At 44.3% G+C, this 23,135-nt stretch overlaps 1 protein-coding gene across 1 annotated transcript; it reads left to right on the top strand.

Annotated features, from left to right (window-relative positions):
- Positions 1–1,381: 1,381 nt before the first annotated feature.
- slc9a5 (solute carrier family 9 member A5) lies at positions 1,382–22,447 on the top strand. The gene is made up of 16 exons (XM_063468953.1): positions 1,382–2,043; positions 8,579–8,881; positions 9,812–9,975; positions 12,209–12,287; positions 12,362–12,539; positions 12,771–12,991; positions 13,403–13,605; positions 15,252–15,341; positions 15,425–15,495; positions 15,590–15,716; positions 18,037–18,128; positions 18,278–18,404; positions 18,602–18,751; positions 20,235–20,304; positions 20,566–20,691; positions 21,465–22,447. Exons 1-16 carry the CDS (start codon positions 1,689–1,691, stop codon positions 22,079–22,081), a joined length of 2,973 nt encoding a protein of 990 aa, XP_063325023.1. The 5' UTR covers positions 1,382–1,688; the 3' UTR covers positions 22,082–22,447.
- Positions 22,448–23,135: the final 688 nt, after the last annotated feature.

Below are 23,135 nucleotides of genomic sequence, written 5' to 3'. Positions count from 1 at the left end.
GAATCGGCCCAGCAAAGACTGAAGAAGGACATAAACTTTGGGTTTTTAACTATATTTTGCAGGTTTTACAGTCTGTTTGTTTGGGGGTTTTCCAGGCATTCATACTACAATATTACACCAAAATATTTCATCGACAATCATTAACAAGTTTCAGTGAGCTCCCAGAAACTTTTCTGTAATTTTACTTTTAAGCCCAAAGACTCGTGCTGACAGATTTCTTTATCTTGTAGAAAAACTGAGTGGTATGCATTTCTTTTCTTTTCTTTTTCTTTTTTTTCTCATATTAAGATATCGCAGGAATTAAATGTGCAGTTAAACTTCTTTGCATTCCCAGACAGAGAAGCTTCACTGGTCTGGGCCATTTAAAGCCCAAACCGGGCCCATGATGTAAAACGAGTTTGACATCCCTGCTCTGTGTGGAGGTTTTGTGTATTTTCACTGTGGTGTGTGAAATGTAACATGGAAAAATGATAAAATTTTACTTATTTTTCTCAGACTGACCACTGCTTTTTGTTTTCTTTTAAATGGGGCGAGAGTTTTTCCCTTCCAGCTTGGGTCCAGGCTTTTAGCTACGGCTCAGGTGAACACTCTCGTTCTCTGCTTTAATTAGTGCCTCAGGTTGTGGCGGCCTCATCATTAAAAAGCTCCTGCTATGCAGGGTGCGAAGTATGGAGGACCACAAGCGCCACACGCATGGAAATAAAGAATTCTGTAAATAATGAATTTATAAATGCATAATTTATTGTACAATTTATTATTTAAGCACAGAATTCTTTATTTCGATGCGTGCGGCAGTTGTGGTCCTCAATAGCAGTGTGCCCGAGTCACATCTACTCCTTGGACTTTACTGACCAGCGAGTTGACACGATTATCACTCCCATCTTCTATATACAGTCTGTGTTTCAGGAGGCTGTCATTTAATCATGAGCCTGTTTTACACTGTGCTGTTTTGGATGAGGACTGTAGTTTAACTTGTTCATGTTCTGGTTTTACAAGATGATCACATCTGTTCATACATTTATTAAATTTTCACATAGTTTTTCCTTCTGCTGGAGAATGACCCAGATGTGACCTCAAGTCTTCTCATTCAGTGTTTTTTTTTTTTTGTTTTTTTTGTTTCCCCCCCCCCCCCCCCCAAGCTGGCTCTGCCCCTTCACCATGTTTCTCCAGATCACCTCCTGGTGCTCCTCCTCAGTAATCCTCCCAAAGAAGGAGCAGAGCACACTTGAACAACACAGAAAGAAAAAAAGAAAAAGAAAAAGAAAAGGGGTGGTGGGGGGGGGGGAATCTAGCTTTATTTAAACAAACTCAGTTACAATCACCAGATGTTTGCAAAGTTCAAACATGTCAATGAACTGAAAATCTGACGTCACGCCGAGCAGTATTGATGTGTGACGTCAGAGCCGATCGGTACCGAGCATCAGGTCAGCTGTTAGTCAGTCAGGAGGAGAGCTTCACCTGCAGTGTCTCCGTCTCTTTAAAGGGGGACTGGGCGGGTCACATGCCGGCTCCGGTGTCCCCTCCTCCGTGTCTTACCGGAGTCTGAGTGTGTGTGAGCGTGGGTCCGTGCGCGCGTGTGTGTTGTTGATGTTGTAAACCGGCTCCCGGCCTCGCTCCGCGTCCTCTCCGTGTCCCGGTGTGTATATAAAGACTCGGAGGATGTCCGCCCGCTGAGCTCCAGGGACGAGATGCTGCCGCTCGGACTGATGCTGCTCCTGCTGCCGGCCGCCGCCGCCGACCTGCCCGGGACGGGCGCTCCGCCGCTCCGGGGGCCGGGGCTCGGCTTCTCTCCGCCGGTCCCCGCCTCTCCCTCCGCCCCGCCGCTCCTCCTCCCGCAGCCCGGGGCGGAATACGGGGCGCCCGGCGTCGCCTTGGCCCGGTCCGCTGCAGAGGAGCCGACCGGCACCGGAGAGGAGGAAGACGCAGGGGAGCACGATCATCATCACGGCGGCGGGTACCGGGTGGTCCAGTGGGAGTGGAGCTACGTCCAGACCCCGTACATCATCGCCATCTGGCTACTGGTGGCCAGCGTGGCCAAGATCTGTAAGTGTGTGTGTGTGTGTGTGTGTGTTTGTTTCCCAGCACCAGTACACAGACTGGAACTTCACTGGTCTCCTTACTGCAGCTGGAACCAGACTGGAAGTTTAATGAGAGTCAGGGAATGGCTGCAGCCACGGCCGGACTCACCTGCTGCGGAGCCACGGGCCAGAAAGTTCCTGCTGGGCCCCCCGAACCCACCCCATTTTTGATATAGTAAACACTGATGTCTAAATCATTGGTGATGTTTCTAACCCTGATTATTGTCAACTACCAAAATAATAATAATAATTTTAAAAAATGGTAGAGAAAAGCAAAAGTAAACGATTTTTTTTGTTTGATTGTTACCAGGGTTTTTAGAACAACTTTAAAAGAAGAATTAGGCTCATTACTGATGGTGACTTTGAGCTGACGGCTTACTTATTTTTCAACCATTTAATGAATTAACAAATATTTTCTTTTTTAAAACAAAGACACTTATAACTGTCAATAATTTTAAGATTTTACTAATAATATTAACCAATAAGTGACCACGCTATTTTAGCAGTATGCCCCAGTGGGGTCTCCTACCTCAGCTTGGGATAATTTCATTCTTTTATAGTTTTCTCTGATAATGAACACTTTTGTAATCGACGAAACAAGAGTTTAAAATATTTTCTGGGTTTGAAAGTAATGATTGGAGTTTTAGATAAGGAGGAAGAACTAACTGCTGGTTTTAGCCTCGCAGTTCTCCTGTGAAATCTTTGATTTATCAGTCACTGTACATGCTGAACAACTCGATAAAAGACCAGGTTTAATCAAATGGCATCTGTACAAACTAAAATAACTGAGCTTTTTAAGATTTTGATTGCATATGAAATGTTCTTCGTCGGTGTACATTTTTAATAAATGTTGAATTTCTAAGTAATATTACAGAAACCCAAAGGAAATCGTCAAACCTGAGGCCTTCCATACAGCACCTTCTTTTCATGTTAATTAATCCAGTGTTGAACAACTTTTATTTATATCTATCTGATTATTTCTGATTATTCGGTTAGTTTAAAAATGAGCCAACCAGACAGAAGACAGAAATAAAACTAATCTTCAGATGATAAACAAGTTGTCGAAGTAATAAAAACACATTTAGTTTCTTGGGGATTAGATTAGACGATAAATGGAGGCCATAAAAAGAAGCGAGATCAGAAAACTGAGATATCACCAAGTTCAAAATGGGAAAATCATATTTAGTGAATAAAACATGAACAGAATCAGTCATTATATTGTTTTCGTAAAAAGAAATAAAGACTCCAGATAAATGAGGCCACAACAATAAATCAGTACTGTACACCATAATATTAAGTATAACATTCATTATTAGTAGTAGTAGTATTGGTGGTATTTGTTGGTTTTGCATCACTGTAAATGTTCAAATTTAACAGTTTTTAACATCGACAGGACATTTCAGCTATTGATGTCTGTTTCTGGACAAATTTTTATCTGACTATTCTACGTACTGAGTCGTAGCATTCACTTCATGGTTGGTTAAACTGTGTAATATGTATGAGGGGTAGGTGTACAGAAGCTGTTACTTCGACCTACACCCTTTCTGTCCGAAATATGGCTGGTTTTGTTTTGTTATGATTAGATAGCAAAAGTGACACCAGCTGTTACATACTTCAGTCATTAAGACTAACAAATGTATTTATGAAGATACTATGATTACCTTAGTTACTGCGGCACCAATTACAGTGCTCACCAATTCTGTTCTCAGCATCTTGGTACCTAAAAAGCACTTTTAAGAGAACTGAAGAAGAAAACTCCCAAAATAAAAAAATTAAACAGACATAATGTTGGACATCCAGCTGGCAGAGCTGTTAAAATGAGCACCTTCTCATCATGTGCTGATCTGTGTTCTCTACAGTGTGCAAAAATAAGAGGATTGTGGTTGGCATATACCACAAGAGGACTCCCACTGCTGCCTAAATACACTTCAAAGAGTTTCAAAGCCCAATATTAAAGTGAGTGCTTCTTTTCTCCACAACAGAGTAGTTTAGTTGGCAAAACCTGAACCTGTGGGGCAAGTAGCTTACTAACCGCTCGATATCAGCTGCATCCTGTTGAACCGGTGCTACCTCAGCATCTTGTCAGAGCCTACTTTCAGCTGGAAAGGGTCCCACTGACAGGGAGCAGCAAGCACAGGAGTAGATGAAAGAAGAGCGTAGAGGAATGATCCTTAATTTTTGGGTTTCTTGAGGTCCCGGGTCCATATCCCGGAGGAGACCCCAGTTTCCCCAAGATGTCTCCATCTTGACACAACTGAAGGAGTCCCTGTAGGTAGATTAAGAGGTTGCTTACGTGGCGTGTGTGCTTGGATGAGTGGGTTGATGAGTCTGTTCATCAGCCAAGAACTGGCCACGTCTGCTAGTGTAGGCTACAATTAGTCTCGATGACCACCAGGTGTCCAGGCCTCCTCAGCTCCACCCCAGGATTACCCGACCTCTGAGGACAAACTGATGGCAGGGTCATCACACCATGTACATAAAATTCATATTTTTCACTTTTAAACGGAGAGAAAAAAAACTATATTTGGAGGCTGGAGGGATTGGCTGTTGCATGAATCCATCACAGAATATTTATTCATATTTATTAATTGTCATTAAAAACGATTCAGTTGGCCTCATAAAAAGTAGGTGGTATAGGTTAAAATTCAGCCGCTGCCACTTTTCTATCGCTTATTTTCTTGGTCGGACATGTTTTTGAATGATGACATCATTATTTCTGTCATCTCACCTTGGACGTGAACCTTATGCTAAATCAACTTTTATGTTTATCAGCCATTTCGTGTAATCACTTTAAGCAGCAGTATTTGTTGCTTTGACATTTACACAAAATTAAAAAAATAAAGCAAGAAAGAAACAGCACTAAAATAAGTTAAACATTAATAGTAATGAACAATAAACTTTATGTAGCATTAAAATGTGAAAAGAACAAAGAAACCTTTGAACCTCGGTCCTCGAAAGCTTCAGTGTTTCAGAACGCTTCACAGCAGCAGGACTTTAACTGACACACACACACACACATTCTCGTTTTGATATCTTAGTGAGGACATCTAATTGACATAACACTTTCCCTAGCCGCTTACAATAACTCTAACCTTAACCTTCGAAATGAATGCCTAAACCTAAGCATAACCTAATTGTAACCCTGACACTAAAACCACATTTTGAATCTCAAAAATGCCTTCAAACTCGTGAGGACAGGCACTTTTATCCTCATAAGTGACTGTTGGTCCCCATAAGTATAGTAACATTCCAATTTTTGGTCCCCACAAAGATGTCTAAACAGGTACACACACACAGCCATGTTTCCATGACTCTCATTCACTTCCTGGAAAGACAAACATTAAATGCTGCATTCACCTTAAAAATTTGACGATTTCATGCTTTCGTCCCTGTTTAAAAGACTCGTCCCCATAGTGTGATTGCACATTTAAGTCCCCACAACATGAGGAATACCTGTTGACATAAACCACCCTGAGATGTTTCCCAAGCTGCTGGTGAGTCACTGCACTGCGAGACAATAATACGCATATGCTATACATACTGCTTACTAATGTGGTAATGTTAGTGACACACACATGCGTGCACACAGACACACACTGTGGCTCTGTTCCAGCTGGCTGCACACATTCAGATCATTTAGACGTAAATCAGCAGGTCTGGTGATCTCTTGCGTGTGCTTCCTGTCGTTAAAGCCGAACACAAGCATCTACTGTTAAATTCCCCGTTTCCTGTCAGTGTGAGATTCTTCCAGGATCACAGAGCGCCACGGGTGGGTTAATCCGACACTGAAAATGGTCTCAGACAAATGTGCTCTTTCCTGGTGTCTTTTAACATTCTTAAAGCTAAAACTGTGCTTTTTAAGCTTTTAATCTTCAAAAGTCAAACCTCCATAACAGATATATAACTTTAGGCTCAGTCATTTCTTTAAGAGACTGTTCACTGTCATTTAGGAGTTAATAGACCATTTGGGGGACTATTTTCTGCAGTGGATGAATCAGTGTTTGTTGTTCTAGATTTTGTTTGGCAGCAGGGCGATTCATGTTGCAGTGAGTCAGAATAAACCACCGTATGTGTGTAGATTGATGGTGATGAAGCCTCAGGGATGTCTGTAAAGGTTCTCAGTCATCCAGGTCTTCGTAGTCTAAGGAGCTTGGAAAGAAAAGCATCTGGACCTAACCTAAAGAAGTCCAGACGCTTTTCTTTCCAAGCTCCTTAGACAAGCCTCAGGGATGAGTTTTAATGGTGGAGCTCTGCAGCTCTGAGGAATCAGACTCAGACGTTGTCAGTCTTTGTTTTCAGAGCTGCTTTGGGTGTGTGGTGTAAAAATGGCCATGTCTGGACGTCATGTTGAGCAGCTGAATGTTCTCAGTGTTTTTTGTCCTCGCTGTGCGTCTGGTGTGTAGGTGGTTCAGCTGTGTGTGTGTGTGTGTGTGTGTGTGTGTGTGTGTGTGTGTACTACTGTACAAAGCAAATATTAAACATGCTTCTCTTGAAACAAGCAATGAAGCGTCAAGCACCAAAATCTAGGATTTTATTTCAGACTGATGTTGTTCAGACAACGAGCTCTCTCTTAACTCAACATTTATGGGCTGCATTGTTATTTTATTAGATTTTATTTGTTAAATATAGTTTATTAAATGTGTTCATTGAATGCACAGCAGTTAGTTTATTGAGCATAGTATATAAAAAATATGACCGCGGTCATCGTTTGTTAAGTCCTGATGTAAAGCTTCAAAATGAGTGTTTTCCCATTGGTGTGTTGGAGTTTGAAACCCGGGCAGATCCGACTGAGAAATCGAGAGTAACTTCATTCGTATTCATACTTCTAACTAGTAATAATCAGAAAAGCGCTCACTGGAGTCATAGCTCACAGAGGCAGTAGAATAACGTTCCCCTTAAACTTTTACACACTCACACGTCTTTCTTTGCAATCAGAGAAGTCGTCTGCTGTTGGCTATTAAAAATAATGCAAGTTTAAGCCTTTAATGTAAAGTGTATCATGAGAATTTGAGTTTTTGATACTTTTACGTCATTTGTGTGTCTTTCCCCCAAAAAACAAAATAAATTGCAATAAAATGGTACAAATTAAAACTCGTACAGTGTATGCAAACGAATAGTTAATTTAATTGTCCGAAAGTTTAATTAACACTCTGTTTTCCAAACTAAGTAATTATTTCATGGTTCAGGTTTTAAAGTGTTAAGACACAGACCCAGAAGCTCAAAGATCGACAGACGTTATCTTATGATGTTGGTAGAAAAATTACAAAAGTTATGCAACGCTCTTTACAGTGAGCTGAAGGACTGTATCGCTGTCTCTGTCGCTCCTCTTGTTGTGCCTCCTCTGCTATCTGTTATCCAGAGCACAGTTAGAGTCGTGTACGAGTACACCACGTAACTGAACTGCTTTCTGTAAGAGCGTCACACACATATCTGTTCATATATGAGGCAGAAAGCTCATTCACACATGAAGTTTAAAGTTTTGTTCATGTTTTGTTATTTTATTCTAGTTAAAAGCTGCAAACAGCTGATGCTCCATGTGTGTATGTGGAGAATTCAGTGTGGTGATGACCCAGCGCTGTTATCCATGGTCACGGAGAACACGGAGCGTTGATCCCGATGACCAGCTTAAATAAAATGCAGAGTTACCCTGTTTAAAAAGACTTATTTCAGTGGGTTTAGTTGGAAAAGTTCAGTATCGAAGTCTGCAGAATATTCAGTGCAGTTGAAGGTTCTGGGTTCATCTGACTTGTAGGATCAGTTGTAGTTCTGCTTCATTCTGCTTCAGCTGATCAAATTATGTCGACTGAAATGATAACGAGGAAGTCAGAGGCTCCTCTGACTCCCAGTTTGTCTGGATGGTGATCCAGCCCTGGCTGATGGAGCAGAGCCTTCTGATTGGTGTAAATGAATCATCATGGAAACAGACGCACACAGTATGTTCGTTCAGACTTTGATGTTTTTTCCCTGTGTCCTGATTTATGAGGAGCATCACCAGCATGCGTGTGTGTGTGTGTGTGTGTGTGTGTGTGTGTGTGTGTGTGTGTGTGTGTGTGTGTGTGTGTGTGTGTGTGTGTGTGTGTCTTGTTGTGACTCACCGCGGGCCTTGATGGATTGCTAACTACATGTCCAAGGCCACAATGGCAGCGCTGATTTTTGTTTATGTGTTTCATCAAATGCAAAAATATCAACAATTCAGAGAGCAAATAATTCCCTCCTCACATCTCTGCACACGTGCGACACATGTCCGTGTTCACACCTGCAGACCTGTCTAAAATGAAGCATGAGTCAGGAGCTGCAGAGTCAGATGTTTGCGGAGCCAAGCAGGTGGAGAAAAATAAAGCTGACATAGGATTTGGTAGCAGAAGGAACAAAGAGGAGCTGTTGCACGAAATAGAAGGTAGAGAAGGTAAATTAAAAAAAGCAGATAAATAATTAAACTTAACGAAGTCATGCAAACTTTTTCATGCCTTGTTTTGTAATCGGTGCATCTTGTCCTGCAGTGTTCCACTTCTCCCAGCGCTTCACCACCGTGGTCCCAGAGAGCTGCATGCTGATCCTGCTGGGTCTGGTCCTGGGCGGGGTCGTCCTCATAGCCAATAAGAAGCAGCTATACCAGCTAGAGCCCAGCCTCTTCTTCCTCTTCCTGCTGCCGACCATCGTGGGTGATGCCGGATACTTCATGCCGGCCAGGCTCTTCTTCGACAACCTGGGAGCCATCCTGACATACGCTGTGGTGGGAACGCTGTGGAACGCCTTCTGCACCGGGTTCTCCCTGTACGCTGCCAAACTGCTGGGGTTCATAGGTCAGTGCTGTCGGTGCAGGGGTCATAGGTCACAGGTGTGCATCTGCAGTCCTGCACAGCCCCACCTCTGTGTAGAGGATTTATAGTCTGCCCTCAATCCAAGCTCTTTACAGCAATCAGTTTGTTGTTCTCTGAGTTTAGCCTTTAAGGCAGCGCCTCTTTCCAGGAAACAGAAATAACTTGGAGTGAGTTGTGAATAAATTTGAGCTAAATGTGCCAGCGGTGCAGTAAATTTACAGTACATTAAGTTCCTCTAAAGGAGATTCATGGTGCTCATTTCCACCTTTATTGTTATTTTCTGGACTCAATAAGAGCAGCTTTCCATAATCCAAATTTCAAGATAGTCCTTATTTGTTGTCATGTTGGGCTTTGGTGTATCCCTCCGGTCCATCCTCTGTCTGAAACGAGCCGCTGTACCTCTTCCTTTAACTCTTCGTTTCTCACAGGGGTCTTTTTAGACGTGTGCTGACCTCATTACTTACTTACTTTGGTCATGTATATCATGGTCGTGGTCATGCTTCTTACTCTTGAGCACGATTTATATATGACAGCAAATAAACAAACACATATCACCTCTTCTTCACCACAGAAGATCATCTGCCTCTGTCACACCAACCCCCTGCATGTTCTCTCTGAGGTCTTCCTCTTTCACTCTTGCTGCTATCCTTTTGTCACAAATCACCCCTGACACTCATCTCCACCCACTCCACCCTACCTGCACTCTCTTCTGAACTCTCTGTTGTCTTCACGGTTTGTGATAGATTTAGTAATCATTGCATACACAGTACTGACAGAGTTCCCCGACCATCTAAGAACCAGTGGCGCAGAATAATTTCCTTTAAAATGTTAAAGTTGCTTCATTTAAAACTGGAAACTTCCGGTTATTGTTGTGTTGTCCTGTCTCTTCATAATTCCCACGTGTCCCTGCAGATGAGCACGTGCAGGCCGAAATGTTGGACTTCCTGCTGTTCGGCGCCTTGATCTCAGCCGTCGACCCCGTGGCGGTGCTGGCCGTGTTCGAGGAGGTTCACGTCAATGAAACGCTCTTCATCATCGTGTTTGGAGAGTCACTGGTCAACGACGCCGTCACCGTGGTGAGAACCACACACAGTCAGTCAGGCACAAGGGATGGGGGATGGAAAGTGGCACGCACACCCACACATGCGTGTACCGTTATTCACCATCAATAACAATCCCCAGCTGGTTATTGTTACTGATGGTGACTGGTGTTAAAATTTTAACTTATCACCCAATCCTGAAAGACTCCAATAATAATACAAGTTTTTATATCATGATGATATCACCAGAAAATCTGATACATGTGTAAACTTATTTTCTGTATGTGTTTTTCTTTTTTTTCATTCTGTGAAATCTCTGCTGACACATTTGCAAAACAGTTCTTGATGTCAAAGGTCATATTTTCTAACTTAAATTACAATAAAAAATAAACAACACACACGTGCATCCCCACACAGTATTTTCCTGTTCAAAAACGCATCTTAAAATTGAGCACTTTACTGCTTTGTGTCCCACAATGTGGCAAACAGACATACGTCCCCACAGTAGGTGTAAAACCAGCACAGAAACACATGACATGTTAAGGCAGAGCTGCACACACACACATAGGCTCTCACACATGCCTCATCATGTCAGGTGTGTTGCTGTGGCAACAGAGCGGCTTACAAGGTCAACAATGACTAGCACACAAGGACGCACTGTGGGCCGTGTTTGTGCGAACATATTGTTTCCTGCACTTCATACTCCACTTGTTGCATTTGTATGAAGTGATGGTGGCAGTGAAAGGTCGAGTGTGGGTGCTAGTGCCAGTCTGAGCGGCAGCAGGTCCGCTGATTTACGATGTTACTCCACATCAAGAGAGACAGAGAAGAGACAGAATCTGATGAATCGGAGCAGCAGAGCTGCGTGATGAACACGGACCAGGACAGAAGAGCAGAACCTTCACATTTTCTCACATTTACTGTTTGAGAAAGCTGAGATTAATCATTTGTGAGGAGATTAACACTGCAACTGTCTAATCCTCAGCAGCACTCCGAATCTGAGCTAATCCCACCAAGAAATGGAAAAAACCAAAGTGTGGGAGCACTGCAGCCATGACCTGCAAGCACAGGACGAAGGAAGGAGTTCATTTTCTCAGGCAGGCCGCACACTAATGCTGCTCAATCGCTTCATATCACAGTTATTACTGTTCAGGCTCAGCTGAGTGCTGCATGCTTCCCCGAAGCCGCATGCTATAATTTACTGTTGTCACGCAGCACATTAAGGTCCTGTAAACAGTAAGAATGCCTGGAATTCCTGCTGTGAAATGATTATTTGTGGGTATAAAGTGGAGATTCATACTGTGTGAATCAGCTTAGAGAGTAGAGGACATGAAATCAGTGTTTGAAAAGCAGGGAGGGGGTTTCCACTGCAGGACAATAAAAAAGAAAGCAATATAACCCAGTGAAGTGAGCTGATATCCAGCTGGTTATCACTAGTGTTGGGCATTACGTTCAAAAATGCGCTGTACAGAGGTGACCTGGCAGTAAACAAACAGCAACAACACGTTTCTTCATCTTGATTGTATTAGAGTTTAAATCACAGAAACTGCAGCACAGACTTCTTGAGAGGTTTCCCAAAGGGAAGCCACAGCAAATGAAGCTGCAATAATTGGGAGCAGATTTTTTGCAGCACGTGCCCCACCTGACACAACCTTCCCACGGGGCTGACACTCGGAGTACACCAGCCTGTGACCCCTGAGGCTGCTCTGTGTCACCTCCTGCTTTCAAATCAGGAATCTTTTGCGTGTGAAGCAATACGTGTAAACCTCCACACTGCTGAGACACTGATTATATTAAAAACTTAATTAAGCTGAGGTGAAGCTGAGCAGAGAACCGCCGGCTGAGGCTGCCAGTCCTTAAATGTGAACAAAATCTATACAGGTGAGATACAAAAAACAACAAAACAAAATAATTAGCTATAAATGGAAACCATTTGTGGTTCAGGCTGTAAACACGTTAGAGAACTGACTCTCTTTTTGAAGTCAGCCTCAAGTGGCCACTCAAGGAACTACAGTTTTTATCACCTCATGACGGCTTCATTTATCAGCCCCGGGGTCAAAGGTTGCTGCCTGATCATACATGATGACCTCTGTTAGTCTGTGAGCGCTCCAGCTCCACATAGCAAAAAAAGAATGAGGCTCCACCTTGTGGTGCTATTAAGCACTTGCACTTTAGCGGATTTTCCCGAGACGCAGATCACTAAACATTAGACCATCCGTGGGCTCAGACCTCCAAACACCTACAGTCTAAACCTGTCTGTGTTCTGCAGGTTTTATATAAAGTCTACATTTCCTTTGTGGAAGTGGGAGCAGAGAATGTGCAGACAGCAGATTACTTCAAAGGAGTCGGTGAGTCCACAGAAAGGATCAAACTTTGACTTAAACCTGAGTCCTGTGACTTACGTCCTCCTCCTCTCCTGCAGCCTCCTTCCTCATCGTCAGTATCGGGGGGACTATGGTGGGTCTGATCTTTGCCGTCATCCTGGGCTTCATCACTCGCTTCACTAAGAAAGTCCGGATCATCGAGCCGCTCCTCGTCTTCCTGATGGTCTACTTGGCCTACCTGACCGCCGAGCTCTTCTCCCTGTCCGCCATCCTGTCGTGAGTCCATCCTCTATAAATCAGAACTACCAGTGTACAAAAGATGGAGCGGGTTCTGGGTCTGTGGTGTTAACTCAGTGGAGAAGTGTCGCAAATCTGCATTCTTTCTGATCGTCAGCAGATGGCGACTTCTCTGGTTGCAAAAACAAAAACATTTCCATCCATCTTTTTACTCTGGTCTGATTTTAAGTTTTACAGCATGTCTCACTTTGTCTTTTTGTCACATCTCAGCATGACCTTTTGTGGCATCGGGGCCAACAAATATGTGGAGGCCAACATTTCCCAGAAGTCTCGAACCACAGTGAAGTACACCATGAAGACTCTGGCCAGCATCGCAGAGACCATCATCTTCATCTTCCTGGGCATCTCAGCTGTGGACAAGTCAAAGTGGGCCTGGGACACGGGCCTGGTGTCCTGCACCCTCGTCTTCATCTTCATTTTCAGAGCTGTCGGTCAGTCGGTTTCCATCGTGTCTTAAAATAGTTCAGCATCTTACTAAGATATGTTTCAGAGTGCACGAGGAGACGGCGGCTTCACGGAAAAGCAGAAAATATGGAGCATCTGCTCGATGATCACTGATGGAATAAACCAGCTTTGTCCTTTTCTGTTTGCTTTTCCTGCGGTGACCTTTTGCATGGCTGATCTTTAACTGAACACGCTCAAATGTCACACTTGTATCAGACAGAGAAAAACCTCCTTTTTAACCTTTAAGGCTCTTTTCCCCCTCCTGCTCCACCTCTCCCTGCTGAAAGGAGGTGCGCAGAATTTAAACTGAATCCAGAAAATATGTCGAATCATCTCCACCCTTAAATTAAGATATTTCATGCAGCACAAAGGTGAAACTGTCATCCCTTCTTCTCCAGGTGTGGTTGGTCAGACCTGGGTCCTGAACCGCTTCCGCCTCGTGCCACTGGAGAAGATCGACCAGGTGGTGATGTCATATGGCGGCCTTCGAGGAGCAGTGGCGTTCGCACTGGTGGTACTGCTAGACAGCGAGCAAGTCAAAGCCAAGGATTACTTCGTCGCAACGACGATCGTGGTCGTCTTCTTCACCGTCATGTTTCAGGTAGGAATGACGGCGTTCAGCGCCCTCCCTGAAAGACAGACAAGCAAACGAGTGAGGTCAGGTGACCCAGGCAGTGACTTTTACACAGATTAAATTTAGTTTGACACCAGTGAGTTAGGGTTAGGGTTAGGGTTAGGGTTGCACAGATGGGAGCAGGGGCGTGGCTGAAGGGTGACCTGAGGTTGCCCTGCTCCCCTCCCCCCTTAAATTTGACCGATTAGCGTCTGTTCGCTTCAGCCATTTTTCTGTTTTTCTCACTAACTGGCTGCTGACTGACTGAAATTTGCCTCGCTTGTTGATCTGATGTGTCAGACCTGGAATCTGTCACAAGTTAAGCATTTTAAAAAACAGAAACGAGTTTGTTCACTGTTAAATAGCTGTGTCGATGTTATAAAATGTCCTTTAATATTACATTCAGTGGTGAAATTATCAAGGAAATTGGAGGAAAGTCGGACTCTGCTGATACTTTTGTTCTTACGTTGTTTTTTTGGAAGTTTTAGTGAAACAAACTTTAGCAGCAGGTCCAACCATCCCTGTCCTTCATGCTGCACTCAGTGTGCTTTGAAGTCTCTGCAAATAACAAACAGGAATTCTTTTTGGGTTCCAAAAAAACCCATTTAAGGTCTTCTCACCATCATTACAAGTCACCAAACGGACTCAACTGCAAAGCAACCAATCAAAATGAGGACCCAGCATTACTGTGTCTGCTTCAGGCTGTTAGGAGGACTCACAGATTCATCCTTAATCACACATGCATGTATCTTGTTCATTTAGGTTTAATAAGCATATCCAGCTAAAAGCATCCCCTGGAATCAGAAGCAGCCGGCTGAGTTAGTGTGTGTTTATTCTATTCTGTTCTATTCTAAACACTAAATCTAAAGAGTATACTTTGGTGTAAGTCATGAGTTGACGTTGAAGCTGAAGGACCTTTGATTCCCGTCATGAATCACGGACCTCGGCAGATGGTGGTGATTCCCACAAATGTCTTCTGTTAATGAGTTACCGTCTGAGTGCAACAGATGATGGTTTATCACTTAGATAATAACAAAAACATGACTTAGAGGTGGATAACACTGACTCATCTCTGGATTATGACCAAATCACTTCTCAAGTTTATGGGCTGTTTTAGAGAAACAGTAGAAGAAACTGGAACACTGCTTCAGAGGCTGTGAGTCTTCTTCCGGGGGGGCTGAGACATGAGACAGGGCTATACCGCACCAGTTTTAGCTCCACTGTAATGTCGTGGAATCAGTGCTTATACTTGTATAGAGTGAATGGGTTAAATCCAGAGAGGAATTTCCCCACAGGGATCAATAAAGTATACATTAAATTCATCTAATATGTATAAAAAGAAGCACCAGAAGGCAAAACCACTGCTACAAGGCGCAGGAATATTTAGAAAAGCAAAAGAAAATTCCACTAAATCTTCCATCACAGGAGAATCCGGTGCTGGTAAATCCACCTTTAATGGATTCAGACGCGTATACAGCGAAGATAGATGGCTCTGTTTTGGTGGGTTTGCTGTCACCTCGATGGTAAATGTCTCTTTGAGATTAAAATGCTAGACTGGAAGTGCCATCACGACTTTAGCAAAACAGAAGGTCCTTTTGACCAGAAGCTCTCTGAGACTCTTCTCTCGTCATCAGGGTCTGACCATCAAACCGCTGGTGAAGTGGCTCAAAGTTCCTCGTGCCACCAACAGGAAGCCTACCATCAACGAGGAGATCCACGAGAGGGTGACTTCTTTTTTTTCCTCCTTTCTTCTTCTTCTTCCTCTTCTTCTTCACCTTCGCCCTTCTCATTAATGTTTTGTCTCCAGGCCTTCGACCACATCCTGACTGCGGTGGAGGACATCGCAGGACTGCAGGGATATCACCACTGGAGAGACAAGTGAGTTCCCCCGACATCACTGCAATGTTACAGCAACATCAGAGGACGCTGCAGAGACAAAGTGTTTCATACCTGTCGCCCTGTCTGAGCTCAGGTGGGAGCAGTTTGACAAGAACTACCTGAGTAAGCTGCTGCTGAGGAAGTCCGTCTACAGGAAGAGTGAGCTGTGGGAGGCTTATCAGAAGATCAACATCAGAGACGCCATCAGCGTCATCGACCAGGTCGGAAAAACCATCCAAGCATTACTAACATTAAGTGTAAAGAAGGAAAGCAGTAAGCAAGTCTTTCACTGTCATATCGAGAGAGTTTTAAAGCATGTCAGCTTTACATCTATCGTAGTTTTATAGCAGCACAGTAACATTTGATGAAAGTCAGTTATGGCTTTTGGTTTTGGTTTTGCCAACATTGAAAACTTTCAGAAAATGAAAAGGAATTGGACCAGATTCATAAAGAAAACCACACAAGTGCCCGTAAACGACGAGGTATAATCCCTCTCTGCTGACAGTGACTTGCATATTTCATGGACTGATGAGCGATGACGTCCCGTCTCTGTCAGTTCCTCTGAAAGCCACTAGGTGGAGAACTAAACCAAGAATTAGAGCCAATAGGCTTCAGTGTGAAGCTGACAGAGGTTTACTGTGTGTAGGAGGAAGACGACACAAAACACTTTAGAAACGTTCAAAATATGACAGAGACTCGGTCGATCCCTGAGGATCAGTTCATACAAATCCAGAAGCATTAAGAAAACAGCATCATTTGTTTTTACTTTGAAAATATAATTTGAAAAGATTTAGAAAGTGATTTTTTTTCTATTAACTTTTATTTCATTCAGGAATTTTATCTTTCATTTTATTATTTTATTTAGCTTTTACTTATTGAGATACTATATTTTGTATTATTCTGTTTTATTTCATTCTGCTCTACTTGCTTTTTTATTTTTTTCCTGTTTTAGTTTAATGCTGTGATTAACAGAGTGCTTAAGAGAGGTGAAGAAGAGAGTGCAGGCAGGGTGGAGTGGGTGGAGACGAGTGTCAGAGTTGAGTTGTGACAGAAGACAGCAGCAAGTGTGAAAGCAAAGGTTTACAGGATGGCAGTGAGACCTGCTGTGATGTGTGGTTTGGAGATGGAGGCCGAGCTGGACCAGGATTATAAATGAGTACATCAGAGACAGTTAGAGAGGCAGAGCAGGGATAGTGGATAAATAAGGAGGATGGAGATGGAGCTAACAGGCAGGAGGAAAAGAGGAAGACTTCAGAGGAGGAGCGTGGGTGTGACAGAGGAGGATGCTGGGAATGTGTGACATGGAGGCAGATGATCTGCTGTGGTGACCCCTGAAGGAACCAGCTGAAAGAAGAAGAAGAATGACTACACTGACCTCTCTGACAAAAGAATTTCCCACCTTTGGAGATAAATTGCCTGTGAAAAGACATGAAATCGTTTCTTTTATGGTTTTGAAAATTTTCCTGTTTTTAGGTCCTTCCTTTAAAATCTGTCTCAGTGTTCTCAGACTGAGCTGGCTCTGATTTTGGACTTGTTGGCGTCTCCTTTCACGACTGTGAACTTTCCTGTTCAGCAGAGTGAAACACAAACAGTCTGACCCGCACCTGCACAAGTTGAGCGTTTTAATAAATCAGCCTGAAACACAGTGAGGGGCCTCCAGGCTAACGGTCAGTCCCCCCGTGAGGCCGACATTAGAGTCAGAGCAGAGGTGAGTTTTATTTATCAGCCCACCAACTGAGACGAGGAAAACCCCTGGACCAGATTTATGAGGAAAACAGGAAAGTTTCATGAAGCAGAATGCTGCTTCACATCGAGACAGCCTTTTTATTATATGACGATCCATCATATGTGTTTTTTAGGAGAGCATAAAAATCTCCACCCCTAAAAATCCATCCCAAAATAGGATTCCATACGCAGCATTTAAAAATTAAGTAACTATCATTTTTCCTACAGAAAACTTTGTGGTTTTATCTTCTTAGAAACCAGGTCAGCATTTCTGGAAACAGACTTTTAGTTTTTTAACATATTTTTTGAGCAACATGACGTGGCTGAATACCTCACACCAAAACAGTTTAGATGGATAAACAGCACAACAGGTGGGAATATCCACTCTGGGTCTACCCTGGAGCTTCCTCCCAGTGGGACATGCTTGGAATTCCTCAGGTGGCTCCTTTCAAGAAAAAACTCTGTTAATTTGACTTCAGGGTGAAATGTCCCTTTGCCTGTCAGAAAACCACAAACATTTATACAATAACATTAACTGTGGGTTGTAACAAATGAGGAGGGTCTCAGATTTAATACTGTTTATGACTGACTCAGTGCTGGGGCCTCTTGTGGTCATTAAAGGAACTGCAAGTTTTGGTGCTTCGCTGTTGGTTCCATTTGATTTTGTGGAGGTCACCGCTTCGTTTGAACTACCAAACTGTACCACCAGGTGATTTGCAAGTAGTGCACCTGCAGTAAGACATGTTTTGAATGTGTGTGTGTGTGTGTGTGTGTGTGTGTGTGTGTGTGTGTGTGTGTGTGTGTGTGCATGCGCAGGGTGGGAATGTCCTGACCTCAGCCAGACTGTCTCTGCCCTCGATGGCCAGCAGAGCCTCGTTCCCCGAAGTCACCAACGTCACAAACTATCTGTGAGTCACATGACTGCAAAATCTGCCCTGCTGGACTAATAAAAGTTTCAGATTTCACCCTGTGCCCTTTGATAAGTGAATTATCAAACTCTTTGTGAGCTTTTCAGTTCTGACTGGCCTGAATGCTCGCTGATGTTTGTCTGTTCCAGACGTGAGAACGGCAGCGGTGTGTGTCTGGACCTCCAGGTCATCGATAACATTCCTGGAGCCAAAGTGGAGGAGGACATGGAGACGCACCATGTCCTCGCTGGAAACCTGTACAAACCCAGGAGACGGGTAAGTTTTTTTCCATCAGGGAGCCCCAAGGTTTCTTAAAGTTCTGGAGATTGTGTTGGAGGGCACTCAAGATGTTTCAGGGTCTTTAAAGTCATTATTGAGATCTTTAAAGAAGATCAGGACAGGGGAGCAGGTCTCACTGGGAAATGAAATGTGTTTGAGTGCGTGAGGCTGAGGCTGGTGTCCTCTGTGTTCAGTATCAGTCCCACTACAGTCGTCACTTCATGCCGCTGGGGGAGCAGGAGCGCCAGGACCGGGAGGTGTTTCAGAGGAACATGAGGAGCCGCATGGAGACCTTCAAATCCACCCGACACAAACGCCACAAGAAGGAGCGCAGCCTGAAAAAGGTGAGACGCATTTAGTCACCAAAACAAGCTTTAACCAAAGTGCAGAGAAAACATAAAGTTCTGCTTAGTGCACCACACACCAGTTTTTTAGGTACAGCTTTTAGACTGTTCCAGGATTTAGTCGGTCCCAGGGTCCTCTATCTTTTCGTGTTAAACAGAATGATTGTGATGCTGAAATAACAGCTCTCGTTACAGACTGGTTTTTGCGGTTGTTTAGTTTGGTTTGGGATATATTTTTTTTCACCTTTAATGAACCAGGAAGTGAAATGCTTGAGATTAAGAATCACTTTTCTGAGCATGCTCTGAACAATGGTTTTTTTTAATCAAGAGAAAACCCATGACCTGCTTTGTTTGGACTGAATGGATCTGGAACGATCAGATGACTCCTGATGATGATGATGGAGGAAAATACAGTACAGTAGATGTACTTCATAAAGTATTTCTACTTCTACATCTACTGTACTGTAGCTGGAAAATGTTTCCTTTGGTGTCAGACCCACAGCAAAATTTTTATGGGTAAAGGTTATGAAGACAAACAGTGTCATTGTGTGACTTTGTGTTGTGAAATGAGTAAGCAGTGAGCGAGTCACTGAGCCTCATTGTGCACTGATCAGTTGTTTAAAGCTTGGTTTTGGTCTGCTCTCACTGGCCTTGTTTTGGGACTTAAAGTACACATCATGCAGTACCTGCATCTGTTCTCACCGTTGCTCCAAATCTAGCATTTTTATTGCATTTTTATTTAAAGTCCTGCTAGTTTCCAGCTCAGGTCCATAATATCACAGAGAGGCCGACGGATCGGCTGGATGGCGAAATTTCGCTGTTTGTGTCGTGTGGGCGAAGCTGATTATGGAGGTGCGAGTTATTCATTCAGCTTTATTTATGCAGACATGATGCAGCGGACTACCTGTGCGGAAAGCTCAGTAAACAGAAAGAACCAGACGGACAGAAAATGACTGGATTATTTCTTAAAAACAAAGAAAGAAAAACACATTCTGGAGTGAACCTGTTTTCACAAAGAATCCCATTTTACCACTAACAGCCCTCTAAATGACACGGTGCAGTCCGCAGATTACTATGGACACGTGGTGGATCGGTCGTTGGACGGGTCCAAGGAAATCTATATTTTAGACTTTTGTAAACGTTCATACTGAGTGACACAGCTGGAAGATGAAAGAGAGAGACGACGTTTAAAGGTTTTAAGGTGATTTTGAGTCTCAAAAATGCCTTTAAACTTGTGGGGACGGGCATTTTGTCCCCATAAGTATAGTAGCAATCCAATTTTCTGTCCTCACAAAGATGTCTAAACGTGCACATGGATCCCGGCGTCAATCTGTTTAACTGTAACATGACATTTGAGACTGTGAAACGGTTGCTGGATTACAGCGCAGAGGCTTTCACCGCTGTCTGTCACGAAGGACTGCTGATTGAAGGCCGGCTGCTTCCTGTTGTGGCTCACTGCGTTTGCTCTCTCCCCTTTCAACAGCGGCGAGGATCCGACGTCAAGGAGGACGGCAGCGATAAGCCCAGACGTAACGTCAGCTGGCAGGACAAAGGTAACGCAAATAAAGAGAGAGCACTGCAGCCTCAGCGGGCTCTTTCTACTTACCAACGCATCCACACATCTGCTCTGAGCGTCTAAGGAAAGATTCCTCTGCCATCAGAGAGGATTTTATTATGGATCTTTTTTTATTCACAGGACACAAAGTCACAGGTTGAGATTGAGCTCATGTGTCTTGCACGATACAAATAGAGCTACAGACTAAAGGTAACGTCTCCACCTATCAGCAGGTGTGATTCTCTGTCTTTGTGTTCAGATCCGGTGGTTGTTCCCGTGGAGACGGAGGACAAAGCTGAACATTCAGATCCAGAGAAAGACGAAGACGTCGGGATCACCTTCATAGCTCGGAAGGCCGAGACGCCAAAGCAGCGACCCAAATCGGGTAAAACCTCACTGTGTCACTCAAAAACTCAGTGGACCTCAGACTTTCTTTTGTGTGTGAATCTGGATGTAATAAGTGAGGAGTGGAGTGGCAGACAGAGGGACACAGTAAGCTCATAATGTAGCAACTTATTAATCCGAAGGAAGACACGCTTTAAAGCAGGGGTGGGGAACTCCAGGTCTCGAGGGCCGGTGTCCTGCAGGTTTTACATCTCACCCTGGGTCAACACAACTGAATCAAATGATTATTTCATTACCAGGCCTCTGGAGAATTTCGAGACATGTTGAGGAGGTAATTTAGACATGTAAATCAGCTGTGTTGGATCAAGGACACATCTAAAACCTGCAGGACACCGGCCCTTGGACCATAATTTACAAAATTAAAGTCATGTTGCATTCACAAACTGAACTGAACCAGCAAATAAAGCTGTGAAGTCATCAGGGAAGTGTTTACTGAGCTAACAGATTGAGTTTTAGGGACATGTTCTCATAGACTTTAACTGAGCCAGACGTCTTGTAGAAAACAGAGGGGTCGCCCCCTGCTGGCTGCTAGGAAGACTGCAGATTTTGGGCACTTCAGTCTTGGTTTTACTTATTGGATCCAGAAGCTACATCCATCTTTGATTTGCAGTCCCTGAGGTGAACGTCTGATTAAAGTCACATGACTAACTAAAAGCAGAATCAGAATCTCCTCCTTTTCTTAAAGTATGAACCTTTAAGTCTTTCAAGCCTCGCTGCTCAGTAACTGTCACCCTGTTGTGTCTCATCCTTCAGTGCCAGCAGCTCTGGAAGGGTGTCAAATTCCGCTACTACCACCACCACCACCTGCACCACCCTCACCACCACCTGCACCCTCCTCACCAACCAGTGAAGACAGTCATTTGCCGTGGAAAGGCAGTCTGGGCTCGCCTCCCCCCTGTGTGTCTTTGGAGGCCACAAAGATCATCCCAGTGGACCTCCAGCAGGCCTGGAACCAGAGCATCTCCTCTCTGGAGAGCATCTCTTCCCCACCGGCCCCTGCTGAGCCCGTCCACCCACGGGTGAGCGCCCTCTCCAGGCTGGGTGGACCCCGCCCAGCTTCCTACACGCCACCCGGCAGCGCAGCGGGCAGCACTTTCTCCATCGGACCTCAGGTGTCTCAGGGCTCGTTCCTCTTCCCAGACAAGAAGAAGGAGGAGGAGGAAGAAGAAGAGGACGTGGAAGGGGGAGTGGCTGCGGAGATGCAGCCGCTCATGTCTTCCCTGAAGCCCCCCGGGCCGTTGTCGCCTCCACCGCCACCACCTAGCTCCGCTCCTGGCTCTGGGAGGAGGAGGACCCCCTGTGTGTACCTGAGGAGCCTGGTGACATCGCCCCCTCCCGAGCCTCACAGCAGAGGGCCCACCCAACTGTAACAGCAGATCCCAGATCAGTGGAACATCAGCCACCTGCAGAGCAGGGCTGGACTCCACCAATCAGCAGCTTCAGGATACTCACAGACATCAGGTGATGTGCTTCCTGTTAGGCCGTCCAATAGGAAACTAGCTCATCATCCGTCCTCCCACAGCTGCACCTCTTAGCAGGTCCGATCTTCTCTCCTGTAGCCTGAGCTCCATGTGACCACCCTGCAGAGGTCAGAGGTCACCTGCTGCTTTTGATCTGCGCGTCAACAGTCGACACAGGTGCAGACAGGTGTTCAGATTCAGGTGACTGTTAGGCAGGTGAACGGTGTGATGTTACAGATTTTATCATCGTCAGATCTCATGTTCAGACTCAAAGCAGCCGTGTGTTTTTGTGTCTCTCGTGGCTTTCAGCTTCCTGTCTCCGCCTCTTTAGCCTTTTCATTTTCCCCAAAAATGCAGAGTTTTGTCTTTTGACCTCAAAGCAGGGTAAACGGGGTCAGACCGATGGTACTCCAAAGCTCCACGTGGTTGTAGTTTTTGGACATGATTGAGTAAATTAGCTGAGTTCCTGCTGCTGTTTCATCGGGATCGTTTCTTCTCAGTCTGTGGCTCTCAGCTCTGAGCCCAGTGCTGAAGCCTTAAAGCTTTCTGAAAAGGTTTGGTAATTCCTTCAGAAAGCTCTCTGTAGTTTTATCAGATAAACAGGAGGACATAGTGTATTTATTTGGAACTATTTTTAGTGGCAGGCTAATCAACATCTAAGTCAGTCCAGAGCCAAGAGAAGTTTCCCTTCAAGGCTTTCTGATTCATTTTAAAAGTGGAGAGGCCACAAAACACTAACTATCTGTTCACCATCCGGAGGGACTCAAGCCTAGAATCAACCTGCCAACCCAGTGATTATCAGACAAAGCTCTACTGCTAGCACCACAGATGGATGTCCTCACAGTGGGCATAAAACCAAGGCACCTTAAACATCATCAAGTGCAGCGTTCTAGTAAAGATTATATATGCAGCTTCCTGTCAGCTCTTCTCTCTCATAAACATGTTTGCCAGCTTTATTTATCCT

Source organism: Pelmatolapia mariae, linkage group LG1 (assembly GCF_036321145.2).
Source record: "Pelmatolapia mariae isolate MD_Pm_ZW linkage group LG1, Pm_UMD_F_2, whole genome shotgun sequence".
Classification (NCBI taxonomy): domain Eukaryota; kingdom Metazoa; phylum Chordata; class Actinopteri; order Cichliformes; family Cichlidae; genus Pelmatolapia; species Pelmatolapia mariae.
Note: the sequence above shows the minus strand (reverse complement) of the source record. Positions and strands in the feature narration are given on the sequence as shown.

Coding starts and splice junctions, on each gene's coding strand:
- slc9a5 (XM_063468953.1), top strand. CDS start 1,689: ATGCTGCCGCTCGGACTGATGCTGCTCCTGCTGCCGGCCGCCGCCGCC. Junction 12,540..12,770: donor TCCCTGTCCGCCATCCTGTC/GTGAGTCCATCC, acceptor GTCACATCTCAG/CATGACCTTTTGTGGCATCG. Junction 15,342..15,424: donor ACGAGGAGATCCACGAGAGG/GTGACTTCTTTT, acceptor TTTTGTCTCCAG/GCCTTCGACCACATCCTGAC.